Consider the following 22,041-nt stretch of genomic DNA (forward strand, 5'->3'; position numbering starts at 1 on the left):
AAAATGTAGTTTAGTGTGTGGATAATTGGGTGGGTGGGTGAGTGGGCAAGTGCATGGGTGAGTGCCTGGGTGGGTTTATGGGTACTGAGTGGCTGGGTGAGTCAGTGCCTGGATGCATGTGACGGTGGGTGTTTAAGTGAGTGGGTGACTGTGTGGGTTAGTGGGTGGGAGAGTCATATAGTGGGGGGTCACAGTGGCGATATGTTAACTACCTCGCCTCGTATACAGAAGGTTGTGGGTTCGATCCTGACCCTAATGCCTGTATATTTCCCTCCACATTTAGAAACATGTATTTAGAGGAGTTAGTTGCTATAAATGTATACATGATAAGCCTCTTTTTTGAGCTATAATTTTTGGCGATGGTGCTTCTGAAAACAATATTCATAGCTCAGTGGGCCTTACCTGGTAAAATAAACCTGGTTGAGTTAGTGGGTGGTTGAGTTAATGGGTAGTTTAATTATTGGGTGGCTTTATTATTGTTTGGTTGAGTGATGGGTGGGTGGATGATTAGTTATTTGGGTAGTGGGTGATTTGGTGAGTCGGTGAGTGGCTGAGGGAGTGGGAGGTGGTTGGGTGAGTGTGTGGGTTAGAAATGGAGTGGGTGGCAGGGTGAGTGGATGTGTAAGTGGGTGAGTGAGTAGGTGAGTGGCTGGGTAATTAGGTGAGTGGCTCGGTAAATAATTGAGCAGCTGGGCGAGTAGGTGAGTGTATGGGTGAGTGTGGGTGGGTATGTGGTTGGGTGAATGAGTGTGTGGGAAGGAGGTTAGGTGGGTAGTGGGTGGGTTATACATTGAGTGAGTGCGTTAGTGACTGGGTGAGTGAGTGGGTGGGTTAGCGATTGAGTGGCTCGGTGAGTGAGTGCTGGGTCGGTGAGTGGGTGAGTAGGTGAGTGTGTGGGTGTTAGTGGGTGGGTGATTGATGGGGTGGGTGTGTGAGTGAGGAGATGGGTGGGTGGGTTGGTGAGTGCATGAGGGAGTAAGTGGGTGGTTGGGCGTGTGCATAAGTGAGTGGGTCAGTGAGTGGGTGTGTGGGTGTGTGTAGATTAGTTTGGTATGAGATTGAGTGGGATGCTGGGTGAGTGGTTGAGAAGATAGGTGGGCAAGTTAATGAGTGAGTGGGTGGGTGAGCGGAGGGGTGAGTGACGGGTTGGGTGAGTGAATGGGTGAGTGACGGCTGGGTGGGTAATTTAACATGGGAAGTTGAGTGGGTAAGTTAGCGTGTAAGTGAGTGGATGGTTGAGTCAGAGAGTGAGGCGCCAAGGTGGTGAGATGTTCACTATTTTGCCTAGTATACAGGAGGTGGTGGATTCGATCCCGACCCTGTCGCCTGTATATTTGGAGTTTGTAAGTTCTCACCCGTGGTCGCCTGGATTTTGTTCTAGATCCTCAGGGTTTTCCCTCTGCATTTAGAAGCAACATGCGTTTAGAGGATTTGGCTGCAATAAATGTATCTGTGATAAGCCACTCGTATATCTATCATTTGTAGCCAGGTCTATTCTGAAAAGGATCTATATAGCTCAATGGGTCTTGCCTGGTGAAATAAAAAGTAAATTTCGGTTTAAAGCTTTCATGACTGCAAGGATTCATCTTCTTGGTTCTTTCGGTAAAGTCACGTAGAATGGTAATAAAATAATAAAATAAAATAAGACAATAAAATTCTCACGACGTTTTGGCCACAACACAAGTGGCCTTCTTCAAGTGAAGAGACAGGTCTGTCCGGAAGACAGAGCTTGAATGAACGCTGACATGCAAGGACCGCGTCTATTAAGCTGTGTGGGCGGAGTTAATATATGAATTTGCATGTTACCTGCATCACCTCCGGAGAGGAGGAGGGAGGGGGCTGGGAACACAGGCAGAGAGGAAACAAGAAAAGGGGCAAGTGCAACAGCCAAGGTGCGCTGTTGTGTCCTGAGTTGCCTTATGACTATGCTGTAAACTGGACTACTATATAATACAATATTATACCTTCCAATCTAAACTACATGGTATAACATCATATCATAGACAAATTCCACTTTTGAATTATGCAATACGTTACTTTACACTACCCTATACTTTAGATTATAAACTATTAGACTTGTGATATTACATTATGTCTTATTCTTTGAACCCAACTATATACCACACTGATGTATATTCATTATGCAATTACGATGCTATATATTGCCTTATGAGTTATGTTAAACATTACAATGTTATACTATTAATTATTATACTACATGTTGTAAACCATACCATTGACCGTGGTGTAAGAAGTATTAAGAGGCAGTGCCAGCGAAAGGGCTGCGGTCTGAAAATCACCATAAAATACAATCAATTAAGAACCGAAATGGTTTAAAACATCTTTCCAATGGTTACTAAGCCAGAATCCATCTTCTCGGTTGAAATTGTCTCTGTGCTTGTATATGTGGATGGCCTCATGAACGAATCTCTCATGGTAGCCAGTTGGCTTGCAAAGAACCTCTGTCTTGGAGAAGTCAATGTCATGTGAGCCCACTGAATTATAACAGTGATCTGCCACGGCAGAGGCGTTCGTCCTACCGTGTTTCATGTCTGCTTTATGTTCGCGGATGGGGTCCGATATATGTCGTATGGTTTCTCCAATGTAGCTGCTACCACAGAGGCACTTTAGTTTGTAAACGCCCGGGTACTGTATGTCTGGAACCACATCCTTTACAGATGGAACCAGATCACGGATTTTTTGTACTGTGTTGAATCGGACCTGGATCTTGTGTTTATTCAGGATTTTGGAGATATTTTTGTGACCCCCGCAATGTACAGTGAGGGAAAAAAGTATTTGATCCTCTGCTGATTTTGTACGTTTGCCCACTGACAAAGAAATTATCAGTCTATAATTTTAATGGTCGGTTTATTTGTGGTGAAGGTTGTTTTGAAAACGAGCTATGTAGCTCATTGGGCCTCACCTGGTAAAATAAACATAATTCATTGTGTAGGTGAGTGAGCAGTGTGTGAGTGAGTGCATACGTGTGTAGGTGAGTGGGCGGTGGGTGAGTGAGATATTGGGTTAGAGATATAGTAGTGGGTGGCTTGCTGAGTGGGTGAGTGGCTCGGTGGTTAAGTTAGTGGGTGGTTTAATTAATAGGTGATTTAGTTTGTGAGTGGTTGAATTATTGGGTGGTTGACTGATGGGTGGGTGAATAATTCCGTGGTAATGGGTGAGTAGATGAGTGGGCGGGTGGTTGGGTGAGTGGGGGATTAGAAATTGAGTGGATTGCAGGGTAAGTGGATGTGTAAGTGGGGTGGGTAAGTAGATGAGTGGCTGAGGGAGTGGGCAGCTGGTTGGGTGAGTGGGTGGGTTAGAAATTGAGTGGGTGGCAGGGTCAGTTGATGTGTAAGTACTGGGTGAGAAGGTGAGTGGCTCATTGAGTAAGTGAGTGGATGGGCGAGTAGGTGAGTGGATGGATGAGGGAGTGAGTGGGTGGGTGAATTAGTGGGTGGGTGAGTGGATGTTTGGGTGGGTGGATGAGTGAGTGTGTGGGTAGGTGGTTAGGTGGTTAGTGTGTGCGTTAGAAGTTGAGTGGGTTAGTACCTGAGTGAGTGAGTCGGCGGGTGGGTTGGTGAGTTCGTTGTTGGATGAGTGGGTGAGTATTAGTGGGTAGGTATGTAGGTGAGTGATTGACTGTATGGGTGGGTGAGTGAGTGAAGAGATGGGTAGGTGGGTTGGTTGGTGGGTGCGTGAGTGAGTGAGTAAGTGGGTGCGTGAGTGCATAAATGGCTAGGTGAGTGAGTTTGTGGGTATGAGATTGCGTGGGTGGTTGGGTGAGTGGTTGAGAATTAATTTTGATGAGTTAGTGGGTGGGTGAGTTGGTGAGTGAGTGGTTGGGTTAGCGTATGGGTAAGTGAGCAAGTGGTTGGGTGAGTGTGTGGGGTAGTGAGTGATTGAATAAGTGGGTGAGTGAGGGGCTGGGTGGTTGGCTTGGGTAGTGAGATTGTGGGTGGGTAAGTGAGTGGGTGAATGGGTGTATTGGTCGGTGAGTGTGTGAGTAAGTTAGTCGGCACATGATTGAGCGGGTGGCTGGCTGAGTGCGGGAGAAGATGGGTGGGTGAGTTAGTGGGTAGGTGAGTTGGTGCGTGGTTGGGTGAGTGAGGGAGTGACTGGTGGGTGGGTAAGTTAATGTGGGAGGTTGAGTGGGTGAGTTAGTGTGTAATTGGGTGAGCGGGTCAGAGAGAGGGGTGCCACTATGGTGAGATATTAACTACCTCACTGAGTATACAGGAAATCGTGTATTCGATTCTGACCCTGCTGCCTGTATATTATGAGTTTTAATGTTTTGCCTGTGTCCTCGTGGATCTTTCTCCGGGTCCTCCAGATTTATCCCTCCACATTTAGAGTCAAGATTTGTTTAGACGATTTGGCTGCACTAAATGTCAGCTTGATAAGCCACTTCGTTCACGTATCAGTTGTAGCCAGATCACTTCTAAAATGTTTTATATAGCTCTGTGGTGCTTACCTGTTAAAATACAAAATAGTTTAGTTGTAGTTTATTGGATGGGTGATTGGGTAGGTGGGTAGTTCGGTGCGTGGGTGGGTTAGAGGTTGGGTAGGTGGCAGGATGAGTGGGTGGGTGAGTAGATAAGTGGCTGGTGAGCAGGTGGGTGGGTGAGTGCATGAGTTATAGATTAAGTGGGTGGATGGGTCAGTGTGTGATTTGGGGCATGAATAGGTGAGTGGGTGGGTTAGTGGAGTGTTGAGTGAGTGGGTCGTTGAGTTAGTGAGTGGGGGGTATGCAGGTGGGTTCGTAGGTAAGTGGTTAAGTGAGTGGCTGGGTGTGTTGATGAGTGAGTGGGTTTCGCGATTGAGTGGGTGCCAGGGTGATTGGGTTCATGAGTGCTTTGGCTGGGTGTTTGAGTGGTTGGGTGGGAGGCTGAGTCAGAGTGGAGCGCCAGGGTATCAGAATGTTAACTCCCTCGCCATTTGTATAGGACATCGTGGGTTCGATCCCGATCGTGACGCCTGTATATTTGGAGTTTGCATGTTCTCCCTGTGGTTGCATGGATTTTTCTCTGGGACCTCAGAGTTTTTCATGTATATTTAGAAATATACATTTAGAGGCTTTGGCTGCTATAAATGTCCACGTGATAAGCCACTTCTTTGAGCTATCATTTGTTTGCCATGTCATTTCCGACAAGGATCTGTATAGCTCAGTGGGCCTTACCTGGTGAATTTAAAATAATTCAATTGTAGTTGAACTATTTTAAGTGAATAGGTGGATGAGTGGGTCGGTGGGTTGGTGAGTAGCTGGTTTAGTAAGTGAGAGGTTGGATGAGTGGGTGGGTGGTTGAGTTGTTGGTTTAGAGATTCGGTACGTGGCAGGGTGAGTGAGTGGGTGGGTGGCTTTACGAGTGGGTGGGTGGGTGGATAAGTCAGAGAATGGGGCGCCATGGTGGCTAGGAGATGTTAACTACCTCGCCTGGTATATTGAACTTCGTAGGTTCGATCCCGACCTTGACGCCTGCTGTATATTTGAAGTTTGCATGTTTTCCCCGTGGTCGTGCAGGTTTTTCTCCAGTTTCTCCAGTTTTTCCCTGCACATTTAGAAACATGAGTATTTTGAGCATTTGGCTGCTATAAATTTCCATGTGATAAGCCACTTCGTTAGGCTATCATTTGTGGCCAGGTCGGTTCTGAAAAATAGCTCTGGTAAAATAAAAAATGGTTTCATTTATAGTCTACATAGGATTGACTTCCCAGGAAGTAACACTCATTGTATAAACCCCAGAAGAATATTGTTTTGAGTCACCCAAACCAGAATGTGAACTGATATATTCGTATTTTCAAGCGAGGTTCTCGGCCACAGACCACCTGGACAAATATGATGTAGTTTAGTTTGCATATGAATTATTACTTGGGGTTTGTTGACATGATAAAGTTAATGTTTTCTTTGACATGTCTATTGTGTTGTACACTCTGACAGGGGCTCAGGCTTGTTGGGGCAGCATCTGGCTGAAATGCACCTTCACAACAGGAAGATTGGAGAGAGGCTTCACAAGGAAGAGAAAACTATCGGTATTGAATCATGAAAATGTAAAACATGTGGAAAACTAGGCCCACCGATCCAACCCTAGCATCATGTCAACTATGTATTATGTTGACATTCCTTCGCACTGAGAGTAGGCATGCTAATCGGATCTAATGAATATGTGTAAACAGGCGATTTGTGTGTAAACAAACACACATTTCATACAGCTGTTTATTAATCGTAAAAATCAAGCGATTGAGCTAGTGAATGAGATAGACACATGCTGTCATTATTTCATACATGAACACAACTAGCCAGCCAGCAGTCATGCTTTTCCACACCTAATCACATTCATCTCTTTGTTTTAGCCATCTTTGTGATGAAGGGAACTGTATTGTTCATGTGTGTGCAATGTACTTTTCAGAATATGAATTATGTTGGGTAATATATGAATTATGGCTATTAAAAGTATCTGTATTTAAGTCCATCAGGGCAAACTCTTCTGCAAAGGAGACTTAGAGCATTCAACATTGCGTCCCTTGATATTTTTGCTAATCGCAATATTTTTCGATTTAAAGCTTTCGTGACTGCAGGGATTCATATGCTTGGTTCTTTCGGTAAAGTCACGTGGAAGGGAAATAATAAAATAATACAAATAAAACATTATATAATAAAATTTTCACGAAGTTTCGACCACAACGCAAGCAGACGTCCTCAGATGAAGAAACAGAGCTGTCGGAAAGACAGCGTCTTAATGAACACTGGGCAGTGAACACTGGGCAGTGTTCATTAAGACGCTGTCTTTCCGACAGCTCTGTTTCTTCACCTGAGGACGGCTGCTTGCGTTGTGGCTGAAATGTCGTGAGAATTTTATTATATTATGTTTTATTTGTATTATTTCCCTTCTACGTGACTTTGCCGAAAGAACCAAGAATATAATCGCAATATGTTCAGGAGATAAATGTCAAGGTCTGCTAGCCAAAAGAAGGCTTTAGGAGAGAGTTCATGTAGTTTTGCTATTCATTCATTAAAGGGCAATAGAGTAAATGCTAAAATAAATGTTTCCAGCTAATTTTTTTATATACGCTAGATTTACAAGTCTATAATGTACAGAAAATACCATGGTTGGCCAGACCATCGCTCGGCATCTGCATGTGGCTCCTGGGCAGTTCAAGTGTGGCTCTGCAGAGGCGCTGCTAATTTGTAACTCTTCAATTTAACTTTATATGAAGTGAGAACAATCTGGTATCGGAGGCAGGCCATGAGTACTCCCAGGGCACTGAGATTTCTAAACTCAAAATTCCACAGCCAGTCAACACGAGTCAACTTCTGTATGGCTAATCTTTATCTCTTGTGGCTCCCGTGGCCATCTAAAGATTATGGTATGCTGCTGGTAGGGTCAGGAAAGTTGGTCACCCTTGGTATATGCGTTGATGATTTTGTGCAATGTTCAGCTGCTCCGTCACGACAGGGGTCCCAGTCAGTTTGAGACTGCTAAATTAAGGTTCTCATGTGCTTTACAGATTTTGATACAAATTTCAGTCTTGAATTTCTCCCAACAGGTATGGACCCTGGGCAGGAGGATGTAGAGTATGTGGGTTTCATACGGCTATATGCTGTGGTTACATCCCACATGTGATCTCCGCTTTAAAGTCATGAAACTGGTTGTAGCCCATTTAAATTTTAATATACCCGTTTAACACGTAGGCTTTCGCGGCCAATATCCATAATATCGGTTTTTTTGGGTTGGATCGTTGAAATAGAAATTTGTCGTTATACCCGCCACCGACACAGCCAATTCGTAAGGTTTGTCACATAAACAGAACATTCCAATTCGTGAAGGGCTCACAAGTGACGTCATCACATCTATCCCTCCAAGGAATGAAACAGGAGGATTTCTCTACGAATTTGGCTGTCCACCTAATGATGATAGTTGTAAATACTGGCGAAACGTCATACTCAGATTGTAAATGTTGTGGATTTTCTCTCCAACACTTCGGTTTGCTGTACTAGTAGCGGATTGTCATGTTCCGTTTACGTGACAACCTTACAAATTGGCTGTTAGGTGGTGGTAGGTTTAACGGCTCATTTATTTTTACGCGATCTAACCCAGAAAAAAGCATATTATAGATTTAATATACCCTTTTGTTGAAGGACAGCCTGGGTGACCAAAGTTTTATAGGAGCGGCAATAATGTTTACTTGATTAAATTAGTTTTATCATGGAGCGGTAAAATCAGCTGTTGTTCAGATGTCAGTCTAATTAGTATTACATCGTAGAAATATGAGAGTCCTTTGTGTAATAGTCTATTAACCACTGATGATGGTAACATTGGTTTAAGGTTACATTTTAAGAACTAGATTGACGTACATTTTTTCTTGCATAAGTACACAAATTTATAAAACAGTATATTTGATGAAAAAATGCATATATTTTCTTCAATTGCACAGAGTTGTACCTTTGATAACAGGGCACACAGTTACAACTGACATCACCAGATGTCACTCAAGTTCCCTCAGAGATCGATCTTGCATAACCAGTGTTCACGTAATCAGTTATGTTTTCGCTAATTACCAATTACACTCAGCCGGGTTTGACAGACTTGTATGAATGTATGTTGCACTTCCTTTCCACCGTACATAGCCAACCGTGCTAAACGGAGGTGCGGGAATTAAGCGCAGAACCTATCGTTAGGATCAATGCTGTTGTAATTTTTTATGAGGATATCAATTGGTGGCTAGAATGAGATGTTCAAAGACTACAGCATGATAATCGGTACATAACATGAGTGTCGAATTATGTCTTAAGAATTACCCAGCCATTTGTACATAAAATTCAACGTTTCTGGGTGACCGTGTTCTTCATTGCAAGGCCCGCGGGCCGGTGGCAGTCCCTGGTGTCCTTTTTACTGCGACCCCTGACGTGCAGTCCTCGACAATACACACAAGTGAAAACACCCCATCATGCTGTCAAACCCCCCAATGGTTTCAAATGTGAGATGGCTCTTTCACTGATAATGTCTTATTCGCGAAAGTGGCCCGCCTCCGAAAATGAGTGAATATCACTGTTTTAGGTCAAGGATTGGCCAAATAAAGTAGGTATTATTTGCTTATGTTTTTAAATGTCTGTAATAAAACTATATTTATGCCACCAGCTGAATGAGTGGCAGGAGGACTGGGTGACGTTCTTCTCACGGCAGCGACTGCAGCTTCAGCTGGACATGATAGAGAAGGACTACGGTGAACGGGAAACCCGCGAGCTCTGGTCTCGGCTTCAGGTTCGTAAGCCGTTTCACTCTCGCCCTTAACCCTTTCCTGTTCCGAGACGACTGCTCATTTCAGGATGGGTCTCGTTCACCACCGAATCTCGGAACGCGCAAGTGGTTCAGCGGTAATTTTTTTTAGAGAGGCATAGCGCCGTTGTTTTTAAAGACATTGTACTCGCCGCAGAGCACCGTAGCGACAGGACAGCACTCTATTATAGCTGGTACCAAACTGTGCTACACACCTTCCCGCACGGCCTTGTGGGATCCTCGGTACCGATAAAGTTATTTAATATTTACTTCCTATTACGTTCCGATGACGTACACGAGATTCAGCGGTGAACGGGATGCACCCCGCAACTTGCAGTCATCTCGGAGCAGGAAAGAGTTAATACATGCAGCAGTGTAGCTCATCATGTGCACAGCCATATGGGAAACCCATTTGATCGCAGTGGGTTTTCGAGGTGACTTTAAAGGTAAAGTGGTGTTTCACACGCAGGCTTTCGCGACCAATATTATTCATGATAAAGTTTTTTTTGGCTTAGATAGCGTAAGTGTAAATGCGTCGTACACCCACATCCACCCAACACAGCCCATTAGTAATGTTTCTGACATGAACAGAACGTGCCATTTATGTTATTGCTCGGCACTCTGGTGTGTTAGAGAGGAAACGCAGAACATTTTCAAACGAGTACGACCTTTCGCTGGTGATTACACCCAGCATCATCAAGCAATTGCCAGAAGCGTTCTGGCTTCTGGCAATTGCCTAATGGCAATTGGAGTGGGTGTACGACGCATGTAAATTTATGCGATCTAACTCTAAAAAAACGTTATCATGAATAAAGTGGTGTTGTTTTTTGCGTGGTGTGCAGCTTCGGTTGGGGGAATTTTTCCGGGACGTAGAGGTGGTTCCGGCACTGCTCCACGGTGACCTATGGACTGGGAACGCTGCAGAGATTAATGAAGGGCCCGTCATCTTTGACCCAGCCTCCTTCTATAGGCACTCGGAGTACGAGCTTGCCATCGCTGGGTAAGAAAAAACTACAAACAACCAAAACAATTGCAGCAACTGCCGTTCACTGCCCTGTCTATGGCATGCAAGGTTCATTCGTATAACCTCAGTGTGGCAAGGGCTGGCTCATTAAATAAATAACAGAGACCAGGTAGAGTTGTGGTTGAGATGTCTACATGCTTAGGTCTCCACCCTCTCTATTTGCTAACTTACAAAGACTCATCCTTCCTTGCTAAGGCTTTTTGGGCAAATCCTGTTAAAGCTGATACGGTGCACAAAACACTAGTGGAACGATAAAACTCTTACTTATCCACGGCACTTGAGGATGCTTGAATGTTCCAGAAACACAGTTTGTCGAACAAGGAAGACAAGTTGCCACTGATGTGCTTTACCAGAAATCCAAGCTGAAGATAATTCATTACACGTCAAATGGAATTCAAACCCTCAGAGCTGGGATATGCTTCAGTGAACAAAAACACATTTGACATGATGTTTACTGTGCAGCCATTGGTGACTAAGTTGAGACCACAGCATTCCTGCCCTCAATTGGCAGGAACGTTTGTTGATAGATGGCTCACTGAATTTTGAACGGAGGACCTCAATGGCATTGGCTCGGTGCTCTGACATTGAAATTAACCTCGAGCCACTCAATTTCCTGCATTACGTTGAATTTGTGAAAATGTTGTTCATTGTTATGTTGTTCATACTGGAACAGCAGCATTGTAAGATTTGGAATGTTTGGTGTTGTTTGGGTACAGGATGTTCCAGGAGCTTTAGCTCCACGCTTCACTCATCCTACCACGCTCTCATCCCAAAGTCACAAGGCTTCGGCAAGAGCCAGAAGCTCTAGCAACTCTTCCACTACCTGAACCACTGGAATCACTTTGGGACAGGATACCGAGGGTCATCCATCTCCACCATGCGCAGTCTTCTCAAGTGAATGAACGGTGCAGGAAATCGTGGGCTATGGTGTATGACTATAAAAATTATTATCGGCCATGATATACATTGTTGAATAAAGGCCTTCCCTAAGCCACCACTCAATCTCACAAAACTAGTCCATTTAAATGCTGTGCAATGCCCTAGGCATTCCACGTGAGTGTGACCGGGGGTCCCTTTGTTCCACATCCTGGCCGTGATCTCCACGCGAAAACTGGGTCAGTTAATGTCCGAATCAGAATCTTTAATTAGGCTGGACGAATCTGATGAGCTATGAAGCTCTTTTTTTCACAGATGTCCAGTCGGGGCGAGTCAGAAAGTTACAACAACAAACAACAGTACAAACAGATAGGAGGGCAAAGTAAAGGAACGCGAAGCAAATTTTGACTTAAAACTTTCGTGACTGCAGGAATTCATATTCTTGGTTCTTTCGGTAAAGTCACGTAAATAGAAAACAAAAAACAATAAAATAAAGACCGCTTGTGTTGCGATTGAAACGTCCTGGGTTTTTTGCTTTTATTATTTTCAATTTATTTTTTATTTGTTTTATGTATTTAATTATTTAATTTGAATTTGATTTCTTGTTTTCTATTTACGTGACTTTATTTACGTGACTTTACCAAGAATATGAACGCTAAGCAAGTCATGAAATAAAAATATGTAAGAGTTCAAATTGCATTAGTGCATCAATTCCTGCCAAATTTTTTTATCACCAAATGCCATTTTGGGCAATGCAGTATAACAAAAACAATCCCAGATGTTTGGCTAGTACCAGTTACAGTGTATGTTTTTGTTGTTGTTTTGCTATGGGAGTAAACCCATGCAGAGAAAGGGACCAGAATTAGGAAAGCGAAACCAGGCACTCCTTCAGAAGATGCCATGCACGGGCGTGACCACTGCACCACCCTGACGCCCAAACAAATGTAATTCAAATAATCTACAATACTGGCAAATAAACCCTATTAGTGTCAACCGAATATCCGGACAATCTGGCCTGTGTATAGCTGCATCGGTGTTTCTATAAGTCGTATTCAAATTGCCTGCTATGAATAATATTTTAAAGTACAGGTTGCCCACCTCTGGTTTTATTTAACTTACCAGTTGTACTCATTCTGTTTGTCACAGGTAATATGGCAAGGAAAATATTTCGCAGCACGATTAGGACAATTATGGTGACACATGTGACCCCCTCTACACAAGTAACAGTTGAGAGTCAATGCTGTGATGTTGTGCGATTGGTGCAAGCGACCCCATCGTTGTGTTTTAATGTTGAGCAGTTAAACTTGCACTGTTGTGGGGTGAGGTCAAGGCCGATGTCTGCTTGCAGCGGTGTCAAGATGAGCGTTTTGAAGAGGCTCGCGAAGGATGATACTTGGCAGTTGGGTGCAGTCTCCCTCCATTAACAACAGAGGGCAGAGGAGCGACACTCACAACAATTGGCTGAGCACTGGGCGTATACAACGCATGAAGTCGGCAGCAAGTTTATCTCAGGGAGTTGACCCGCACACGACAACTGGGTCTGTCCCGCGTGTTCACGCTATAACGCGGTTGCCTTCATTTAGGGAACGCGCACCGCCATAAGGCGACTTGTGAGCGGTCGACGCCGAACTACTTTCTTGAGCTGCGCGGTTGAGCGAGACGAGACGGTAACGCGGCGGCGTCCCCTCAAGTTGTTTGTAACCCAATTCTGACTGCGCAGTAAGAGGCGGTGGGGGGGTCACCAAGTGACACGCAGCTTGACCGTGGAGTAGACCGCGAGGACGCCAGCGTCGCCTAGGCAACGCCGCCCCCCCCCCTCTGGCTCTGCCTGCCTCGCTCTGTGCACGTGAGGTGTCAACCACGTGACGCGGGCCACTGCGCGCGTTGCGTCACCGCTCACCGTGGGGGCCCCTCCGCTACGTCCACATCGTACAGTCGCACATTCATTAATAGTCACACTCTTAATCATGTTTATGGTCATCGTCATTAAAGGTGAGTTTAATAATACTACTACACAATGTGTGCATTAATATATACGGCATGAATAAAACGCACCTGTAAATATCCTAAGTAAGTTTGACCTGACATTATTGCACAACAATTGCCCAGCCACCGTGGGATGTTTATCCTCCAATGTGTATCTGGCTCTGACCTGACTTATATAAAAGTGCAGCTCTGCAATTGCTTGGTCACACCACCGCTGGTGAAAAGACCTTCATGAGAGCAAACTCTTTACGAGTATTTGGTCTACTTTTCCATATAACAATAGGTTTTACCCTTTCTGGCAATACAACAGGTGTCAAGATGTTAAAACACCAAACAGAATCCTCATTCAAGGAATCCTGTCTGCATTAACCACACGTACTTGTGGTGAACATTCTTTGAAACTGATTAGTCCACACCAGGAAGGTCCCATATTCTACTTTTCCACGTTGACCAGATGTGTTGGAAGAGCCGGCTGAAAGCCACACTTTGCTGCATCACACACGACTTGCCGATCAGCTGTGGTGTGCCCATTTAGCGACCTCTGGTCTGTGAGTTCAGTTTACTAACCATTAACAGCATGGCAGCTTTCTAATTGGCTTGTGTGACAATTCACCTGTGTCATTATCTCTTGCACTGCCTGAAATAAGTTTTGGCGTAAGGGAGGGAAATTATGACTCACCCACCTGCACCTGCCTTGTGCTCCCAGACACCTAAGGACCTTACTACCGCTGTGAGAAATTGACGGGCGTAGACTGCTGTATGGCGATGATGTATTCACGTCGTTCCTGCTGTTTTCCTCTTTTGCTAGGTGATGCAATTGGTGTGCCAACACCTCCAGATGCAGTTCCTGAAGGACCTGGGCATTCGGGACATGTTCGTTTTGCCTGTGATGAATGAGTTTGTCCGAACACACAGGGAAGTCAGCCTGTTCATCGAGGTGCGTTTCCCATGTTTATTTCACTCGATTGGTCGTCTGTTTGCAAGGTCATGCTCTGCCCAGAGGTCACCCACTGAGATTTTTTTTACCGTAACATTACCGTCACTTGGGTTTGGTGATCGATTCAACGGGGCAAAAATATTTGTAAGAAGCGTAAACATGGCAACGTGATCATTGTCAGACCACGGAGAACCTTCAGAATGCCGAGTATGATCTTTAAATTGATCCTGGACTCGTTCGGGGGATATTTGAACAATTTGAATATTGGGGCGATATTGTCTTGCTACGGGTCTGAGTGAGAAGTCTCCCAGCGGTTTTTTGAGTCCATAATCGAGATTTTTGGGTTAGAGCACGTAAACATGCACTCAATGATACACTAAATATGCACTATTTATTTATATATATGCTAAATTATTTTGTTGATATGTAAACTCTGACTTTAACATAGCCACTTCCATGACCAGTTACATGCTAATTCCTCACATTAACATTATGTTAATCTCCCATTTACATGCTAATTTCTGACTTTAACATCCTGCTAATATATCACATTAGCATAGCTACTTCAATGCTAAATCGTTCTGTTGATATGTAAACTCCTTTGTCAAGGTGCTCCGCTCCTCCCACCCAGCTTAAAATACGCTGCCAAGCTTAGCAGTGTTCATTGGAGCGCTGTCTTTCCGACAGCTCTGTTTCTTCACCTGAGGACGGCTGCTTGTGTTGTGGCCGAAACGTCGTGATAATTTTATTTAATAGTTTTTATTTTATTATTTTATTATTTCCCTTCTACTTGACTTTACCGAAAAAACCAAGAAGATGAATCCCTGCAGTCACGAAAGCTTTAAATCGAAAATCAACACACGTGGTACGAAACAAGTATCATATGTTATAAGAATAATATAAACATGCAATATTCACGGCAATGGCAGTGTTGTTCAGCGTGCCCTGCTGTGGAAGCCAGCCACATGAGTTTGATAACCAGTCATGGCTAGTATCAGTGGAAAGCAAAATCTGAACTGGTTCAATGCTTTGCTGACCCAGACTGAGCAGTATGGAGTGCTAATAAGTTAACCGGATGATACATTATTATTTGGCAATGCTGCTGCTGCGTTGGCAGTGGTGCCCAAGAACAATTAACTAAAAAACTCAACACATTAGTCAGTAATGTTGTGGCCTCAATAGACACAACATTATATGCAACGTTTCGGGCCATGGTCCTTCTCCCATTTGTACAATGAAAAAGGGCCATTGCCCAAAAGTCTACATTTTTTCATTTTTATTTAATTTTAAGGTCATTGTTATTGACGAACGTGTTGAGTTACCATGATAATTAAGAACAGATTTTGGTAGAAAGGTCCTGTTACTATGATGAATGTATCCTCTAGACAAACATACAAATTCATCACAGGGTTGCCTAAAGCTTGCCAATAGAAAATAATGCCGATTAAGTTGTGGGCACCCGACATTCACTTGCCCTGCGGCCACTCCCTCAACGACACGAGTCGCATTGACTCAGGGTCCCGCGGGTAGTTCCATGACTCGGTGGTCCAGGAGAGTGGCACGAGCGATGCGGGCATCAGCTGGGCGCCACAAGGGCAGCCATGCTTCGAGTCACTCGCACAGCTCCCTGTTCAGCACGACGTGAACGCATTCCCAGCCTTCTGATCTATGTGGCTTTTCCGAATCAAGCAAATTGTCACTGATAATTTAGCACATTTGCTATGCTATTTAAAAAATATCTAGCGATTCATTTTATATAGCGTCGTTCATGATTATTGCATCTCAGAATTTCTGAGGAGCCAAAGACCAAGCTGGAATATTGCAAGGGAGGTGAGCCTGCACCAACAATTGCCCTGCATTTCTATATATGTTCAGATGTTGCCAGCCAATTAGTGAGTGTGTATATATGTGGAAGGAAACTGGAGCACACAGATAAGTCACTGCTGAGTGCATTAATCACCCTTTGTGAGATTTGACGCAGCATGTAATTAAAATATATTTCCAATTTGTCTTCGGGTGATTTTGTAGGTGTTTGTTTTAAGCAAGAGGAGAGTGGAGTTTTAATGCCATGTCCTGAATGGGCCTTCCATTACAAAGTCCTCATTCAGGATCCCAGTCCCACAACATTTCAAGCCTCCCTCTCAGTTCTACTGCTCTTTGCACTGAACATTTAAACCTACTTATTGGGCCTTCTGATATGCCCTCTTTGGTATCATGACATGCCATTTCCTATACTGGATCATTGTAATCATCGCTCCATCATGCCTCCTTGTCAGTCAGTAAACTTCTAACATTGGTGTCGTGTGTGTCTGTTGCAGGGATACTCTGGGGGGCCCTTTCTTTGCCAGGACTCAAACGGCCGCTGGTTGCTTTCTGGAATCACCAGCTGGGGTGTTGGCTGTGCACGGGCATACCAGCCAGGTGTCTAGCGCACAGTCGCCAAGTTCATGGACTGGATTCACCAGAACATGCAGTAGTCTCTTATACATTTCTGCACAAGCAGAATACTATAGATCAGGGATATAAATATTATGGGAACTAAACATCAAAATAATTAATTAAGGCAATAAATATATTTTTCTAAAACTGATTTAAAGTTAATGTTAAAAGGTTAATTTAATGAGCTGAATGCTATATTTTAACTGCACCATAATGCAAAAAAAAATTCCAAGTGAACACAGATTTTGGGTCAAATCAGAAAAGTATTTTTTTTACATGCGTTGTCAATAGCGTTTTTATCTTTTGGGTTTGCCACACATGTCAACGGGCCTGGCAAAGCAAACATGAGCATGATGTTGGCATTGGCAGGAGATGAAGACAGAGCTTGCTATTTTTCAATGTTGCTTAATTCTTTCAAAACTGACACAATGGACAATGAATGCACTGTCTAAATATTTGGCCCAACCTGATTATACATGCTAGCAAAGTGAGTGTTGTCCAAACTACGTATGATACATTTATATTCTTGTTATATTTTGACCTGGGTCATCAACTCGCATCTCCCATACATTAATTGCCATGGATGTTGAGCAGTAGGGGTACTCAGAGGGGGTCTATTGGCCTTCTAGGGGACCACTGCAATGATCGGGGCATCCAGAAGGGATGATGAGTTCCACAGGGAGAACGTTCTTCATTGCCTTTGAGTGTCCATGGCAAGGTTATTGGTGATTACCTTCACCTCCCCCGGTCAACACAGTCCATGAGTTTGTGAGTTTTGCTTTACTAACGACATGAAAACAAGACTTGTTTGCACAAGGAGCCTGCAAAAATTTTATTTAGAAAACCTCATGAAACGTGATGCATGGCACTTATCTGAGACGCCCCTTATCTGAGACGCCCCTGTGTAAATGGCGTGATATCAAGACCATTATTATCATAGTGAACTACATGACGTGTGTAAGAAAACTATATAAACATCTATTGGAAACATTTCATGAAAATATGTACAAAAATGAACACTTTAATAGTGTTTCATGGTATTCCAAAAATTTAGACATTTGATTGGTTAAGATGGTTTACTCGTTGGGATGATAAATGGCAATGATCCTTCATCATGTAAAAGACTGTAAGCTGCTTTCAAAAATATATATTTTTTGAAGATCGTATTCACACTCTGCAACAGTCTATTTTCCACATCAAACCATAACGTGTCTGTCGACTGCAATTGAAAATTGATGCATGCTTAGTAGCGATCGGGTGAATAAACATTGCAATGTGTCACATGTTCGTGTCTGGGTGGCTTTTGCTTGAGATTAGGGATCTTGTGAAAAAAGTTATAAGACTTTATATGAAAACCTCCACAGAGGCCGATTTTGACACTTGGTACAAGTCATCAGAAAGTCCAATTAGCTCCATCCACATCCTTCTGAACCGCATAATTCCATCTCTCTTCTAGCCTATGACACATCCATTTAGCCCCATCCAGCCAAACAAGCTGTATCATGGGACCTTTTTCCAGAATCAAAGTGTGAAAAATAATAAAAGGTTTTATCCTTTCTGGCAGTAAAGCAGGAAGTGGTGTTAAAATGTTCAAACAACCAATTAGAAACCTGTTGCAAGGAATCAACTTACTGCATTAACCACACACGTGACTTGTGGTCAATATGCAAACAAACATGCTCTGATAATATTTGAATTGTCTTTGAAACTGATTGGCCTACACCAGAGACAGCCTTCTTTATGACCTAGTCTCACCACCAGTGTCAGATCAGAGATCGCCAAAAGGGGAACAGTGCAAAGGCAATGCCACACGTATCGGAGCATTTATAGCTAACCACTGCCCACAGCTCCCCAATCACTCGGTGTGCTCACCGTGGTGCCACCACTCCCCCCTCACAATGTGCAAACCACTACGCCACCAATCTCCACATTCTCACAGTGCGCTCACCGCTGCGCCACCGGTCCCCACTCACAGCTAGAATATGAATTAAATGTCCACAGTCATCGTTTTCTGATTTCCGAAATAATACGAGTTGCATTTCATTCAACATTGGGGAGGGGTCTGCCCTTCATTTAAGGCCCTGGCTGCTTACAGAATTGTCACAGACTGTTTTGCCTCAGCAGCTTTCCTCTTTTCTCCTGATGATGATCGAAACGTCGTAGTTTTTTGTTATTTTTAAAAATTATTTTCTCTCAACTTATCTACGTGACTACCGAAAGACCCAAAGAATATGATTTCATGGATGTTTATGAGGTCTGTTGCTGAGGGTTTCAAAGAAGTGGAGGCCTCTCTCAGTACATAAGAGTGAGGGGTTGTAGGTTTCGGCTTGGGTCATGGGTACGGGTTATTTTTTGGCATATTTTATTTTAAAAAAATCGAATTCCAACGTCGTGGATATTGTGATGTTTGGATTATTGACGGTAGAATTAATATTATTGCGAATATTTCTTATATTCTCGTTTTATGCCACTGATTATTGATGTAAAAAATAGGTTCAAATTTAAACGGCATGCAAAGAAGGTTTCAGTTAATTATGAAACAATTCGCAACTGTTGATTTATGTGTTGTAGTGTATGATTGTCTGCTCGACTCAATTTCTGAGGATCTCACGTTTATTTCTATATTATTGTACATTTTACAGTAGTGCTATAAAAATGAAATGAAAAAAATGTTAGCTTTTCACCACAAACAAGGCTACAATGGTTATGATATTGTGATAATTAGATTTTCACCACAAACTAGGCTACAATGGTTATGATGTGATAATTTGATTTTCACCACAAACAAGGCTACAATGGTTATGATATTGTGATAATTAGATTTTCACCACAAAATAGGCTACAATGGTTATGATATTGTGATAATTAAATTTTCACCACAAACTAGGCTACAATGGTTATGATAGTGATAATTAGATTTTCACCACAAACTAGGCTACAATGGTTATGATAGTGATAATTAGATTTTCACCACAAACTAGGCTACAATGGTTATGATATTGTGATAATTTGATTTTCACCACAAACAAGGCTACAATGCTTATGATATTGTGATAATTAGATTTTCATCACAAACAAGGCTACAATGGTTATGATATTGTGATAATTTGATTTTCACCACAAACTAGGCTATAATGGTTATGATATTGTGATAATTTGATTTTCACCACAAACTAGGCTACAATGGTTATGATATTGTGATAATTTGATTTTCTGCCACCAATTTACAATTAGATTCGTTGCTTCGCATATTCCCTGATATTTTGTTTAGACCGCAAGCGTGTATCCATTTAAACTTTTGCTAACTAGCTTGTTTATGTCATCTAGAATATGAATACAATTTTCACCATCATCGTTTTCTTATTTCTGGGACAATTGTGCCCTAAATAATAGGAGTTGCATTACATTCAGATCTTGGCTGATGACGTAGATGAATCCAGTCTGTGATGTCACAGTCATGTGGGAGGTACCTTTGACATCATGATGTCTATGACGTCATGCACCACGTGTCATTCATATTGGAAGAACTGCGTTTATTGGTGGCTGTGTTTCTTGTCTTAGCTAAAATAAGCGTGATATTATTTAGCCTCGTGGTTATTAAAGCCTCCACTACTGTTGATGAAACTGAAATTATCTCAGCAGTTGTCAGCCTGCACATCATTTAACCGGTGAGCCTGAAAGGGGTGGTTTAAGGATTGTTTGCGTGTTAATGGGGTTTATTATTGAGGCTTTCAAGGGTGTGGGGGTCTCACTCACTACATGAGCATGAGGGGTTTGGGGGTTTCGCTCAGCTTATGGTAACGTGTTGTAACAAATACGTTTAAATATATAATTTTAGTAAATGTTATTAGAAAATCAAACTGAAAGGGGTGGTTTAAGGATTGTTTGCGTGTTAATCGGGTTTATTATTGAAGCTTTCAAGGGTGTGGGGGTCTCACTCACTACATGAGCATGAGGGGTTTGGGGGTTTAGCTTAGCTTAAGGTAACGTGTTGTAACAAATACTTTTGAATATACAATTTTAGCATATGTTATCAGAAAATCAAACTGCAATGTCGTGGATATTGTCATTCTTGGATTCTTGACGGTAGAATTAATATTGATGTGGATATTTCTGACATTGTCGTTTTATGTGACTGATTATTGATGTAAAAATTAGTTTCAAATAGAAACGGCATGCAAAAAAGGTGAACATTAATCATTAAACAATTCCCAATTGTTAATTTGTGTTGCAGTGTATGATCATCTGCTTGACACAATTTATGATTTTCTCTTTTATTTCTATAATATTGTAAATGTTACAATAGTTTTTTTTCATAAGATGCCATTTTAAAAATATAATTTTACATTGTCACCTCAAACTAGACTCAAATATTCATAATATTGTGGTAATTGGATTGTCTGCCATCAAATTAAGACAATTAGATTCATAACTTGGAATATCACTTCATATATTGCTGTTTCTAACATTGTTGAGACCGTAACCGTGTAACCTTTCAAAACGTTGATAACGAGCCTGTTTAAGTCATCTAGATTACGAATAAAATGTACACAATCATCATTTTCTTATTACTGGGACAATTGTGCCCGAAATAATCTGAGTTACATTACATTTAACATTGCGAAGGGGTCTGCTGTTCAGGTCAGATCCTGGCTGATGACGTAGTTGTCTCCAGTCTGTGATGTCACAGTCATGTGGGTGGTACCTTTGACATCATGATATCTATGACGTCATGCACCACGTGTCATTCATATTGGAAGAGCTGTGTTAATTGGTCGCTGTGTTTCTTGTCTCAGCTAAAATAAGCGTGAGATTATTTTGCCTCGTGGTTATTAAAGCCTCCACTATTGTTGATGAAACTGAAATTAATCTCAGCAGTTGTCAGCCTGCACATCATTTAACCGGTGAGCCTGAAAGGGGTGGTTTAAGGATTGTTTGCGTGTTAATGGGGTTTTCATTGAGGCTTTCAAGGGTGTGGGGGTCTCACTCACTACATGAGCATGAGGGGTTTGGGGGTTTAGCTCAGCTTATGGTAACGTGCTGTAACAAATACGTTTAAATATATAATTTTAGCAAATGTTATTATAAAATCAAACTACAATGTCGTGGATATTGTGATTTTTGGATTCTTGACGGTAGAATTAATATTGATGTAGATATTTCTTACATTGTTGTGAGAATTAGTTTCAAATAGAAACGGCATGCAAAAGAGGTGAACATTCATCATTAAACAATTCCCAATTGTTAATTTACGTGTTGCAGTGTATGATCGTCTGCTTGACACAATTTATTATTTTCTCTCTTTTTTCTATAATATTGTAAATGTTACAATAGTTTTTTCATAATAATGCAGATACTCCTGCATTTTGTCTTGTTATTCAACAATTATTTAATTGATGGAAAACATTGTTTGTAAAGCAAAATTATGTAAATGCATTTACAATTAAATAATGTGCAACTGGACGCGATAATTTCGCATTCTAGTTTTTAAAAGATGCACAACCGGT

General features: G+C 42.3%; 1 protein-coding gene across 1 annotated transcript in view; it reads left to right on the forward strand.

Annotated features, from left to right (window-relative positions):
- Positions 1–17,817, forward strand: part of LOC142924053 (fructosamine-3-kinase-like) — a 43,630-nt gene extending 25,813 nt beyond the window's left edge. The window contains exons 3-8 of the mRNA XM_076065500.1: positions 5,936–6,027; positions 9,135–9,257; positions 10,115–10,272; positions 11,013–11,201; positions 13,967–14,095; positions 16,414–17,817. Coding sequence (XP_075921615.1) covers positions 5,936–6,027; positions 9,135–9,257; positions 10,115–10,272; positions 11,013–11,031 — 392 coding nt within the window. The 3' untranslated portion in view covers positions 11,032–11,201; positions 13,967–14,095; positions 16,414–17,817. The remainder of the gene's footprint in view (positions 1–5,935; positions 6,028–9,134; positions 9,258–10,114; positions 10,273–11,012; positions 11,202–13,966; positions 14,096–16,413) is intronic.
- The last annotated feature ends 4,224 nt before the right edge of the window (positions 17,818–22,041 follow it).

The sequence above is a fragment of the Petromyzon marinus genome, chromosome 8, assembly GCF_048934315.1.
Source record: "Petromyzon marinus isolate PM22_M1 ecotype Great Lakes invasive population chromosome 8, UKy_Petmar_22M1.pri1.0, whole genome shotgun sequence".
Taxonomy (NCBI): domain Eukaryota; kingdom Metazoa; phylum Chordata; class Hyperoartia; order Petromyzontiformes; family Petromyzontidae; genus Petromyzon; species Petromyzon marinus.